Source organism: Molossus molossus, unplaced genomic scaffold (assembly GCF_014108415.1).
Source record: "Molossus molossus isolate mMolMol1 unplaced genomic scaffold, mMolMol1.p scaffold_m16_p_20, whole genome shotgun sequence".
NCBI classification, from domain to species: domain Eukaryota; kingdom Metazoa; phylum Chordata; class Mammalia; order Chiroptera; family Molossidae; genus Molossus; species Molossus molossus.
The window spans coordinates 3018922-3032266 of record NW_023425356.1 but is presented as its reverse complement, the minus strand read 5'-3'; the positions used below and the strand labels follow the sequence as shown (position 1 = coordinate 3032266).

The 13345-nt window shown below is 47.3% G+C and overlaps 1 protein-coding gene across 1 annotated transcript in view; it reads left to right on the top strand.

The window, feature by feature from the left end:
• DPYD (dihydropyrimidine dehydrogenase) overlaps positions 1–13345 on the top strand; it is a 587465-nt gene that overhangs the window by 246305 nt on the left and 327815 nt on the right. The window contains exons 10-11 of the mRNA XM_036272711.1: positions 641–810; positions 12657–12867. Of these exons, the coding sequence (XP_036128604.1) occupies positions 641–810; positions 12657–12867 (381 nt within the window). The remainder of the gene's footprint in view (positions 1–640; positions 811–12656; positions 12868–13345) is intronic.

Below are 13345 nucleotides of genomic sequence, written 5' to 3'. Positions count from 1 at the left end.
TGCTCTTGAGAAATGTATACTTAGACATTTTTCCTTTAATGCTCAATTTTATTTAAAAAAATAGAAAAGTATAGAAAGTTTTATTTTTAACTATTTAAAAAAAAAAGTTTCAGAAATTCTTCAGTTACCTAAAGAACACTTATTCAGCATGGTAATCTTTAATTTTCAAAGTTTCCTAAATGGTAATAATAGGAGGGTTGTATGTTAGAAGTCTTTCAGCATAATGGCTAAATAACGTATTATCATATGAATAATTAACCCAGATCATGAGGACCACTGGCTTTGCTTTTAACTAACAGAACATTAAGGATGCCAACTTAAAAGTACTGGTCCCCGTCTTGCCACGAGAACTTGAATCGATTCCAGTTTGTTGTGACCTATACTTTCCAAGATGTGTTGTAGCTATCCTTCTAGAAGGAAAAAAGAAGTCAAAGGTACTGACTATGAAATTACATACATGAGCATATTTCTAAAATGAGAATAAAACTGTCTTCCAATGAAGCAGAATAATTTGATAGCGACACTCCATCCTTGCACGCGGCGAGATGCGATTTCACACTGCTTTGAGGACAAGTGTCTTTTGAGCTGTCATGCAGAAATGGTTTCTGTACTTGAAATGGGGTTTCCTTTCATCATTCAGGGATGTGCGCCTGTCACTCTCCATTGCCATCGGTCCGGGGAGCCGTGATCGTGCTGGGAGCGGGAGACACGGCTTTCGACTGCGCCACCTCAGCGCTGCGCTGCGGGGCCCGCCGCGTGTTCGTCGTCTTCAGGAAAGGCTTCGTGAACATCAGAGCTGTCCCCGAGGAGGTAAGGCAGACCCATCAGAAAGGGGCCGCCAGGCCGCAGGTCTGGGAGAGGAGACTGTTCACGTGCCATCTGCATGTTCTTGAAATTGGGAAATGCAAATGTGAGCATTTCTTCCTAACCCTGTTGTTTTTCTAATCCAGGCGGGGAAAGTGAAGGAAAACTATTTTTTAATACTGATTCGGATAAACTGCGGGACTTTATCTTTGTCAGCACACAAGTGCCTCTTATTCTAGGTATTAATATCTTTGGAATGTATTTAACAGTAACAGTGGACTGTTCGCAGTCTTTCGTATCCTGGACAATAGGTACTCACAGTAAAGATAAGTTTAAAAACCGAAAGCAATAGGCACTGCTCGCGAAGCGTGTGGCACTGGGAGGATGCTGCAGGTAGGGACATCTGCAGTTCTCGTGAGCAGATGCGGAGCGCCTCCGGAGGAAGAAGCTTGGTCGTACTGCCTGCTCATTCTGTCCTGGAGACCGAGAACCAAGACGTGGCCACTTATATTTTGAAAGAGCTCTAATGCAAGCATTATATAGAATGAGTAATGAGTGAGCTTCCTGAAAAGGACAGATTTAAAAGCACCTCACTCTTACAGGTGACTGGTGACTAATCTTGGGTGAGGCATCAGCTGGGTGTGGGTACCTTGGGCTGCTCAGATTGTCATACCCTTACAGAAAGTAATGGCTTCCAAAGGACAGCAGTTCTGAGAACAACGACCGAACATATCCGTTGAAAGACGAATGACTCATTATATTCAAATCAGTATTACAAATTTGATTTGCTTTAGAATGCCTGGACATATTTGGAGTCTACTCTGGGCAAGAATTGTAAGTGTAGTCCACAGGGAGTTCACCACCTGCAGAACGACCACAGGAGAGGTTCCCTACTCAGACACCGGAGTCCTCGCGGGTTCATGGCGCACTTCAAACGGCAGCTCTGTCTTCTGGCTTTGCACACCTTGTCTACCCTTCAGACTTCTGTCCCAGACCAGGTGGTGGTGATCTTACAGACCTCTGAGCTTTTCCTGCAGTGTTAAGCACCGGTCTGCACTCTCATCATGGCACACGTAACAGGATACAGCCGTCTGGAGTGGCGTGATTTGCCTGGGAGGAGAGAAGACATGAGCTGACTTCGCTCATCTTTGTGTTCCCATGTCTGACATAGGACCTCCGCAGGCATAGGTGCTGAGAAATATGTTTCGAACTAAACATTCTTAATCTTGTTCTGATTCCAATGCCAGAGGCGTTTCCATGGCACAAGCCTCCCCTCTGAGGGTTGGGGGTTAGGAGAGGAGATGGCCCCGGACAACACTATCCCTGGCAGCACACTGCGTATCACAGGCCTCTCCCCTTGGCAAGGGCAGCTCAACCACTGTTTATGAACATCAGTGTGTACCTGCTGTGTACCAGGCATTGTTTCAGGTGACTGAAGACAGGAGCGAACAAATCAGACAGCAGTTATTGTCCATGTGGAGCCTGCACCCAGTGAGGGGAGACACTCCACCACCCAACACAAATGGCCACATACAGACGATGGCAAAACGTGCTGGGCAGACGAGTTAAGCACTGTGGAAGCACAGAGAGGGTGTCTGGGGGGGGGGGGGAGAGGTCCAGGAAGGCTCTCTGCTGAGATGGCTGGGCAGGAGCTGGAGACACCGGGAGGGTGGCTGGGGCGGGGGGGGGGGGGGGGAGGAAGAGGGTGGTCCAGGAAGGCTCTCTGCTGAGATGGCTGGGCAGGAGCTGGAGACACCGGGAGGGTGTCTGGTGGGGGGGGGGGGAAGAGGGGAGTCCAGGAAGGCTCTCTGCTGAGATGGCTGGGCAGGAGCTGGAGACACCGGGAGGGTGGCTGGGGGCGGGGGGGGGGGGGGGGAGGAAGAGGGTGGTCCAGGAAGGCTCTCTGCTGAGATGGCTGGGCAGGAGCTGGAGACACCGGGAGGGCAGACATTCTGGAGAGGAGACCTCTGGACCAAGGCAGCGCACTCACCATGACTGAGAAAGGCCCTGAGACTTCTCGGAACAGAAGCAAGTCCATGAGGCTGGAGCAGAGTGGGAGAGGCCGTGGGTGCAGCCCTGGTCTTGTGGCCGTGCTGTGGCCGGCTGACGTGCGGCCTGGAGAGGCAGGGAGGCGCGGTGGCCTGTGTGTCCTCCGCGGCAGGGTTTCTGAGAGGGCACGTTCCGGGACACACTGCTGGCCGAGGTGAGGACAGCGCCGTTGCGAACCCTGCGCACTTCTCCCGGTCCTCGGCTTTCTGCGCAGGACGCGCACGCTGCGCCCACACCTGCTTGCTTCAGCGTCCACGGAGATGGAGCGTGGGGACGTTCAGGATTCTCTCAGACACGGATTGTGTGACGGGATCTTGGATACATCGTGGAAGTGGCGCATTGTCTGTGGGTCAGGGCCTCGGAGGCATGACAGCGTGGGCGTGTCGGACCGCAGGGCTGGTTCGATGGTTCGGAGGACGGGCATGCAGAACCCGGAGCAGTGCCCTCGCCCTTCGAGGGCAGCGGAGCGTTACTACGAAGGCCAGTTACCGAGAAGGGGGCCCTGCTGGAGAGGCACCTTGTAAGGAAGAACGGTGTGGGAACACCCGACGTGCTCTAATGGACAAGGCTGGGAGCCCCACGGGGAGCAGCTGCAGGGGTGGCCCCACCCCCTTCTCTGACGCAGGGTCTGGCGCTTCCCTCGTCAGTATCACCTGGGGGATTGGAAACATAGCTTGGGGGCCCCGGTTCTGACTCAGTAGGTCTGGGTAGGCCTGAGAATTTGCATTTTTAACCAGTTTCCCGGTGACACAGAAGCTGCTGGTGCCCTGCTGTGAGGCGTGGTCAGTGCAGGTTGCGGCTGCCGAAGGAGAGCCACCGCGGCGGGGAGGTGCCCTCCGTGTTCGTCCAGAAGCACCCGTGCCCAGGACAGAGGTCTCATCGCATGAAGACACAGGCATCACGAGCACATTGACGTAATTCTGAGTCCAGATGTCTGTCGGTCTCCCTTGTGGCCTCACACACATGCTAAGCAGGATGCTGCTGACAGGCTGCCGCGCTGCAGCGGAGGGTCCGTGGGGAAGGCAGCCCGGGGCTGCGCACTGCGCCGGGGATCCGTTAATAATCCCCTCCAGTACTTCCTGCAAGCTTAAAGAGGGGAGATTAAATTTCACAGGAGAACAGAATCCCCCCAAATGCGGGTATTAAAAGCTGTTGACGGATCAGATAGAATGTGAAGAGCGCTCCAGGCAGTTGGAATCCCTGGAAGGAGGCATGAAGGTCAGGACTCCCGTCCTGCTTGGGCGGGTAATTGTACAGGTGGGCCAGGAAGGACTTCGACGTTCTCATGAATCATTACTGAGCGGAATATGGAACAGAATTGTTTTACTAGCACAGCCCCACACATAGAGTGTAAGAATCTGTTGTTCACTTATTCAATTTCTCAGCAACAGCAAACAGGATAGGTCTTTAATTCTGCAGCAATTTACATGAGCTTCTAGACTACTCCCAGATGCCCATGGCTTCCCCCTCTTTGTTTGCTAAAATGGCAACTGATTTAACTTGTACATGCCTGTTTCCATATTTTTTAGCATTCAGAAGGTCAACTGTTCTGATAATTAACTCTGCTTTATTAATTTTAGTAATGAAGACAACAGTACCAGATTGCCTGGTCTGTTACTCAAAAATATCTTCATCTGTTAAAGCAACTTTGAAATAATTAATACATCTTTATGCGAAAACCTGTGCCTTTTCTCTGAACCCTCTGAGCCATGCCCATGAGGTCGTGCCGGTGGCCGATCTGCAGGTGTCCCTCAGACACCTTAACACCAGGTGACCCCGTCATAGCCATTCCTTCCTCTCTTCCTCTCATTCCGCATTCTCTTCCTCTACATCTTGCTGGCTAAACATGCATTTTCTACCAGTACCTGATGCTTTTCAGTTTTTACATAATTATAAGAACTATGAGCCTGGGATTATTTTAAGCCAATAACCTGTCTGAGCTGGCGAATTTGATTTCACTTAGTAAGGATGATGCTAGTAGTACCTCCTTCCACGCTTGGCGTGCACGCCCTCTGAGCTGGCTCTGCAGAGTGACAGCAGACCGGCCAGCATGGCCAGACTCAAAGGCACCTGCACATCAGCAAACACAGACATTGCCCCCCCGGCAGGCACCTTCCTTAGGGTCCCTGGGGACTCCCTGGCAGGAAGCCAGGAAGTATACCTTCAGTGCTTGATGATGATGTGAGAATGACATTCCAAGGACCTGCGCATGGTTACATGTTCAAAAGGGGGAAAATTCAGTGTCATAGGAGAAGGAGACCTGAACCATTGAGAGGAGTGAACTGACATTGGAGGACCTGGTGCTGGGTTAGATCTGCTAGTTTGAGTCGGTCCATCTGCAAAATCAGTGTCATAACCACTGATTATGTCTTAGAGTTTCTTCTGTTCCCCAAGTTCTGTACTGGGAACATTCAGAGAAGGGTATGGGAATGAAGGAACCCGGACAGGAGGCTATATCTCCTGGGCATGGCAGCAGCTGTGTCCTGAGCATCTGTACATGCTACACTTGCAGCAGGTTGAGATGGGCGTGTCCCCAGCCAGAGGCGGTGAAATCCACGCATGAAATATGGGGATGTCAGAGAGGCTGACTGTGACATCACTACCTGGGATGGTTCAGATGGTGGGTGGGAAAGAACAAAGGAGACAGGCCAGGAGCCAACAAAGCCTGTGTTTGTCCAAGACAATATATTTTCAAAGCTTAACTCTTTTCAAAAATTTCGAAGTGGTGGTACATTATGTTGGCTAGGAATATCTGGAGAGCTTAAAACTGTATACTTTTTTAAAGTTTGTTTTTAATCACATACATATGATATAAAATATTATATAATAATTTATAAATTATATGCTAATATATATTTATGTAAAATTATATATATTTGTGTAATGAAATTATACATAAAATATTTATATAAAATTATATGACATACATAATACATAGACAAATATCTATATCTGTATATTTACATATATAGACAGATTTATCAACAAGGAATATTTTAAACTAATATTGAGTCATTATCAAGCCTTATTAAATACTGATATGTTGTTATTGCTCTATTAACTCTAATGTGAACGTTAGAAGTCATTTTCCCATTAATAATATTCACCTCAGCTTTCCAGTGTTGCCTTCTCGTGTTATAAATTGAAAATATTAAGAAGTAATTTGTATATTTTTAACTACAGACATGTTGGTCATGCATACAGTTCAAAAGGTAAAAATAAGTGAAAACCACACATGAATTAATGTAAACACAGGATTGTTATTCTTTGTAAAAGTGATTTTTTTTCTTCTTAAAAAGTTGAATTCATCCTTCAAGGTCTGCTCCAAATGTCATTTTCTCTTGGAAGGCTTCCTCAGTCCCCCCGTGAAGCATGCCCTCCGTGAGCCTGCGGAGCTCTGTGCTCACTGTGTTACAGCATCAATCCTACTCGCTAGTTACTGCTGGGTCCTCCCCACCCATTAAAATGCAAGGTCCTCAAGTGGGCAGCTCATTCATCCGGGTGTTGGACGCAGCTGCAGAACAGCATTGATCCAAGGCGGTGGATCAGTGAGGGGTTACATAAATAATATTTTAGGGGCATCTAGGAAGTATTTAAATGCATACAAATATGCAAAATATATAATTTATGCATATATGCACAACACACCTCAAAATTATTTCCAATAGCTATAAAATACATAATTATTTTATTTTTAATCTAAATGTTAAAGCATATCATTTTATCACATTACAATATCAACCTGACATTAAAAGTAGATTAAATAACGTTAATTATTCCTGGTCTTCAGTCTCTTACAAGAGAGCTGAGAATTTTTTTAGAGGTGGGGCAATGAAGCCTCGTCAAGTGGGCTTTAACCAGGTTCATGTGCAGTTTTTAAGTCGCAGAGTAGCTCTGTCACTTCCACAAAAAGAAGCTGTGTTAACGATAAAACATCTCCAGTTTACACTCAGATACTTACATGATTTATATGATTCTTCAGAGAGCCATTCCTCATAAATCTAGTTTCTAAGTTGGTTTTCCATGGCGATCCTAGACTAAGGTATATCTTGCCCAAAGCATTCCAGTTAAAGGCTGCTCATTTACAAATGCTGATGTGTTTGCTTCCCAGGGGAGGGTTGCAGGATATTTAACCAGGCCACTTCCTGGAGATGAACACCTTTACCCACCCACACCTTCCCTCCCCAGAGAGAACTGATTCCACAGCAGAACTTCCCAAAGTGGAATTTCTTCTCAGTGACTAATTCCTGTGCACCCTTAAAGATTAGCTTAGGTAGTACCTTTTCCAGGGTGCCCTTTCCTGACCTGCTCCAGCTGTGTAAATACCCTTTGCTGTGTCCTTAAGGTACACTGTGTGTGCTTTCACACTGAACATAATTGCTGCTTTGTCTGCCTCTATGAGATTCTTGAAAGTGATGATTTTATTAGCCATAGTGTCTAGCACCACTTTTTGTGCTTAAACATGTTTGGTAGATTTATGAAGGAAAGGGACTTGTAGTTATGAATGTTTGTGGTACATCTAATAATTCAGCAGTACTGAAGTAAAAAGATGATTGTTCCGAGGTTATGACTGGCCAAAGCAGACTGCTGAGCAATCTTTTGATTTGAAGTACCATTTTGGGGGTCCGCCTCTCTATACAGAAGGGATAACTTAGGAGATGTCGGCCATTAGAGGACATCTTTCCGAAGAATATTGTCTCCTCAGCTTCACTGTTGCTCGCACTTCGGCATATTCGGATTCGGTGTGTGCTGGTTTGGGGTTCTGCTTGTCACCATTGAGAGCCTGTGCTTACTTTGCCCCTAGGAACCCAGAAGTGAGTTGGCATCATGCTTTTAATTATAGATTAGGCTGTTTCATAATTTCCACAGTATGATGCTGGCAGTATTAATCAGACCAAATCATCACGTTCCATGAAGTCAGTCACTGGGATGGTGACCGTCACTGCATGCTAGAGCACTCTATTTTTATTTCACTCAGCATCGGCCACAGCACTTCAAGAACGTGGAGGTAGAAATAAAGCTAAGAAGAATTTTTTCTCCACTTCCTCTTACAATGTGAAAAGAAAGTAACTGGTTGATTTATTGAACCTCAAAAATGTAACCATATGGATACTTTGTCCGTCATTCCCTTGAGTTGTTGTTGGTGGAGCTGAGGGTGAGAGGTGTGACTGTTTGCTGAATGCCCAGTTGTCTGTCCATCCTGAGAACAGGTGCCATCAAGCGAATGAATAAACGTGTTCCTATACCAAACTCACAAAGGTGCAGGTCACTGGTGATCACTGATGAACACTGGGTGCTAAGAAACACTACCGCTAACATCTGTGAATGACTACAGGAGGCCGACTCGTTTGACAATAAGATACTAAGACCCCCGTGTGAGGTCAGACCACTGGTCGGTCTGGTCCATCTTTTCTCAAGGCAGTGTAACCAACAGCTGAGCAGGAACACGCTCACGCACAGGGTGCTGTGGTCAGGGAGCCTGTCTTCTCCATGACCACTGTTACCTGCTTGGGGTGGGTGCTTTGCAGCCATCGATTCCCTGTGTGTCCTCCTAGTTGGTTGTCCTTTTGTTAACTTGAGTCCTTCTGGTTTTCATCTGAGCCATCTCTCTTGGTAAACAAAATGTTATTTGAGGTTTACTTACTGTGTGCCAGTCATTTTGATGGACACTAGTAGGGCTGAAATTCCCGATGTCCTTCCATGAGGCATATTCTGGTTCAGCAGGCATCTGTCTGAATGTCCATTTGCTGGTACTCGATATTTGTTAGCTACTTGTTAGAAAGTTTAACAACATACCCTTTTGGTACTTAAACAGTTTTGGTAGGAGTTTACAATCTGAGAAATATATATATATTTTTTTATCCTCACCCGAAGACAGATTTCCATTTTTTGTTCAGATAGAGTGGGAGGGAGAGAGAGAGAGAGAGAGAAACATCGATGTGAAAGGGACACATCGAGTGGTTGCTTCCCGCACGACCCAACCAGGGCCGGGGACAAACTGCAACCGAGGTACGTGCCCTTAGCGGGAACTGAACCCTGGTCTCTCTGGACCACAGGCCGACGCTCTAACCGCTGAGCCAAATCAGCCAGGGCAGAGAAATAAATTTTTTACATTCTATTTTAATTTTTCACCTTTGTATCTTGAGATACTGTGCTCTCTGTCTCTACTATCCGTTTTATGAAGTAGTGCTCCCTTGTTCTAATCCTTCTCTGGATTCAGGGGTCTCCATTAACCCATTTCAATATTGGGCTCATAAGTCAATCACCTGGTTCCCATATTTTATGATTTTATAGTGACCTTTAAACTCCCTCAGACCATGAAGCTGGAGTCTCCTTTTCACGCTGAGCACACTTTTATCCAGCCAGCCTTGGCCTCCATTTGCCTTTGTCCAGATCTTTTTCTGTTCAGTTAGCCTTATTCTGAGAGTCAATGACTGGAACTGGACAAGTCTCATTCCTTCAGATATTCTGAAATTGCTCTCAGTGGACAGAATGAACGCTGCCTTGGGCTCATTCCCGCCACACTGCACAGGGTTGGCCGTGGGCCAGCAAGCGTCGGTGCGCCTGGTTCTGGGTGATGCTTCTGTACATCGGGGAGGTCCAGTGTGCTACCAGCCTTCTGAGCCACAACAAGGGCAAAGTTGTTTGAAGCTAAATACTTTAAAAATAATAATAATACATAGGTGTCATAACACATCTTCTGAGTGAAGATTAAAGTGAATTATATAAAGCACTTAAAGAATACCTGCTATACAAATATTATTATTATTACTGTGTTGCTGTTAGACTTAAATAGTGAAAGTAAATTGTTCTGTTGTCCACAAATAACTGAAAACATATTTTGACTCCAGTTGCCTTCTATTTTCACTTTCCCAATATTTCCCTACTTCCTAAAATAAATCTTATCTGTTCTTCTTTCCCCAGTATCAGTACTTTCCAAATAAGCAGATATGTTCAAATGAGATCTTCTTATCTTTCCCTTAAAAGTTCTTCCCTCTTGTATGTAAAGTGGAAAATCTAGCTACTTAATAGCAAAATAGCAAGACATGGTGTATTTGTGTCTGCTGCCAACAGCCTGCTCTTACAGGCTAGAGAGTGCAGAACACGTCTGAATCCCCAGAGCAGAAATGCAGAGTAAGCTCCGGGGGGTGTGCGCATGGGCGTGGCACCGTGTGAAGGCGAGTGACCCAGCCTGGGGCACGTGGAGACCATGCTGCAAGCTGAGGACACGGCAGAGTGCAGCTTCTTCACTTAACTGTTTCTGCATTTGTGGCCCTCAGCTGTCCGAATCATGGTGAGAATGCTAGGGACGCATTTTCACACATAAAGTCGTTAGAAATCTTTATTTTATATTTTTAAAAGTTGTTACTTGTTTGCAGTGTCCACTTGTTGTTTCTATACCTAATGCTAGATTTTCAAAAAGGTGTGAGATTGTCCACCTCCAGCAGTGTCCGTTTTCTAAGTGTCCGTTCACGGAGAGACAGGGCAGAGCACACGAGTCTGAGGCCCGACACCTGCGGCTGCCTTAGGATTTCACTCCGCCTCTGCACAGGGAAGCAGTGTTACAAACGCGTGTGGGTTCACTTATTCAAACCATAAGTATTTGACATTGTTATTCAAGCAAGCTTGGCATTATCATGAAAATGTAGCGTGACTTGACATTTTGGAACACAATTTACATTGATGAGCGGTGAGGTGCCCGTTACCCAGAGGTGACAGAGGCACCTTACCTACGGGAGCTGTGTATTTTATCCCTGGGATTATTGCAGGAATCGTTTGCCTTCCAGAAATCACACATTTCTCTTCTGTGGGAAATCAAAGAGGTGGCCAGGACTCATCTTTGGCCTTTCCTCTCTCTCGAACCTGTGCTACGGAACCACCTTCTCGTTGGAACCAGGATCCCACTGCTGTGTGGGATCGAATGGTTTGAAGATGGGGGGGGGGGGGTGAGAGGAGAGAATTGAACTACGAGTTAATGGCATTGATTTGCACCTTCTAGAAGTTAGGTTCTGCTCTCAGGGTCGATGTATCTGAATTGCCTCAGTAACACCACACACCACTTAACGAGGAGCCGCTGTGCCATTGTCCATGCAGGCTATCAGAAGGCCAGACAGGCGCCTGTCCCAGATGGGCAGCCGAAACATGTCAAACCCGAGTCAACGTCACTTCCTCCAGTGTCCCGGTCTGAGTGGTGGACAGTTTCAGGGCCACTGTTTATATATTTACACCCACAGTATCGGCATATCTATTCCTTTTGATGTTACTGACCCCTTAATTTTATAATGAAAAGAGAAATACTGTTAATAATAGTTCACACAGTCCAATTTTAAGTCTTTTAGACAATATTTCAAAAACATTGTAAATAAGAGACTGAATAGCTTCATGCTAATGTATAGTAATGACTAGAGTTACTCAATAATTTTTATCTTCTCCCTAGGGGGTCATATTAGAATATTTTTCCTAATTACTACCCCCCATCACTGTAATTTTAATGCCACAGATATTCTCTTTGTGTCTGTGCTGTGGCTCTTTTGGGAGGGGCTGGCGGCCACAGCATCGTGGCTCTTCCTTCTCCAGGAATCAGCGTCCACTCCACTGCGAGTGGACAGCTCTCATGAGATGCCTGGTGTAGGCCGAGCGAGGTCGGAGCCGTGCACGCCAGTCTGGTTAGACAGTGGTTCACAGATGTCACCTCTGGGCCACAGCACAGCATCTCCTAAAACCATGTCACAGACCATGTTCTGGGGCCTCGCCCAGTCCTGCAGAACCGGGAACTCTGGGCGCCCTGCGGTCTGCCCAGCCAGCCCGCCAGGCCGTCTGGCGCCCACGGCAAAGCTCGCCACCACTGGCGGGGGTGGCCCGCTGGAGGCGGCCCGTGCTGTCACGACACTGAGCAAGTTACATGAAAGCTGTTTTCCACCTGGATGTGGCCGGGATCATTCCTGGTTTGAAACCTCGCACACAGCCTTCTCTGCCTCCCCTGTTGGGGTCCTCCTGAGAACCCCCTGTCTGCCATGGGTGGGAAAGAAGGGGACCCAGCCCCCCTCACCCTCTGCAGGAGGACGTTTTCCCATGTTTGAAAGAGAACTCTCAGCATACTGGTTATGACTACACTGACAAAGCCCGAATTCCCCAGAACAGTAGGTAGGAAAATAAGCAAATGTTTACAGGCTTTACTGGTGAACAGCCCATCACGGGAGGAGAACAAGTGCGAACGAGGGTGCCCACGCCCTGGCAGAAGGAGTTGTGAGCAGAAGTGGAAGACAGAGGAGCAAGCTCTTTTCTTTCTTAAATTGTCCTTTTTGTTTTTACAAAAGTAAGAGTCACTGTGACTTCTTAGTCCCCCTGAGCTCTTTCCGACTCCATTCTCCTGCCTGCCATTCTAATCACCTACTTGGCACCGACTGGCCCACCCTCTTGGCCGACTTTTTTCCAGCTCAGATATATGTACCCCGGTAACAGTCAGGAGTATTTATCCTCACGTGTGGCGTGAGTACAGCGAGGGCTTACCCTGCACAGCGAGAGCAGCAGAAGCCAGGCTGCTAGAGGGAGGCCCACAGCGCACCAGCCAGGGCCCCGGCTCCGGGGCTCGGCACATGTGGCCGCTCGGCTTCCACGGGACAGCTCCAACGCAGGCCCTCCCAAGTCTGCACGTGACAAAATGCACAGCAGATAACTGGATCTCCACTTTGGTGATAGGAAGAATGTCATGTGCTTCAGACCATACGATTTGAATGAAAAATCAAATGTGCAATGGAGAAGAAACATTTTCAAGTTTTTTTCTGTGTTCTGTTTTGTTTTAGATGGAGCTTGCTAAGGAAGAAAAGTGTGAATTTCTGCCCTTCCTGTCCCCACGGAAGGTTCTATTGAAAGGAGGGAGAATTGTGGGTATGCAGTTTGTGCGGACCGAGCAGGACGAAGCTGGGAACTGGATTGAAGATGAAGAGCAGAGGGTCCAGCTGAAAGCCGATGTGGTCATCAGTGCCTTCGGCTCCGTCCTGAGCGACCCTGACGGTACGCCCCTCCCCCCGCGCCACAATAGCTTCCAGCCTTCGGGGGCTTCACTTTGAAGCGTATTTCCTTCTTCTTGTAGGGAATGCAAGCAGTCTTGATTTAAGAAGCTTAGAGATGGTATTTAATGCTTGTTATACAGGATTATTTTTAAAGTGAGGGATTTGAAAAGAACATTAATCTTCCTTTTAAGCCGATAATCAAAATACATATTCTACTTTGTTCAGATGTTGGCCGTGTTTCTTCCAGAAGAACGATGTTTCCTTCCATTAGACCTGGGGTGGCGGGGGGCAGAGAAGCTGTGTCAGGCAGCCCTCAGTATTCAGACCCAGGAGGGCCTCGTGACTAGGCGGAAACAGGTGTGGTTGGGATGGTCCAGCCAGCACTAGAGACATCCAGTGAGGAAGCCTGAACCCAAGTCATTTCCTCTGGACGGGGAGCGGCCGTGCTCAGGAAGGGAAGCGGGCCCTGCGAGAGGTGA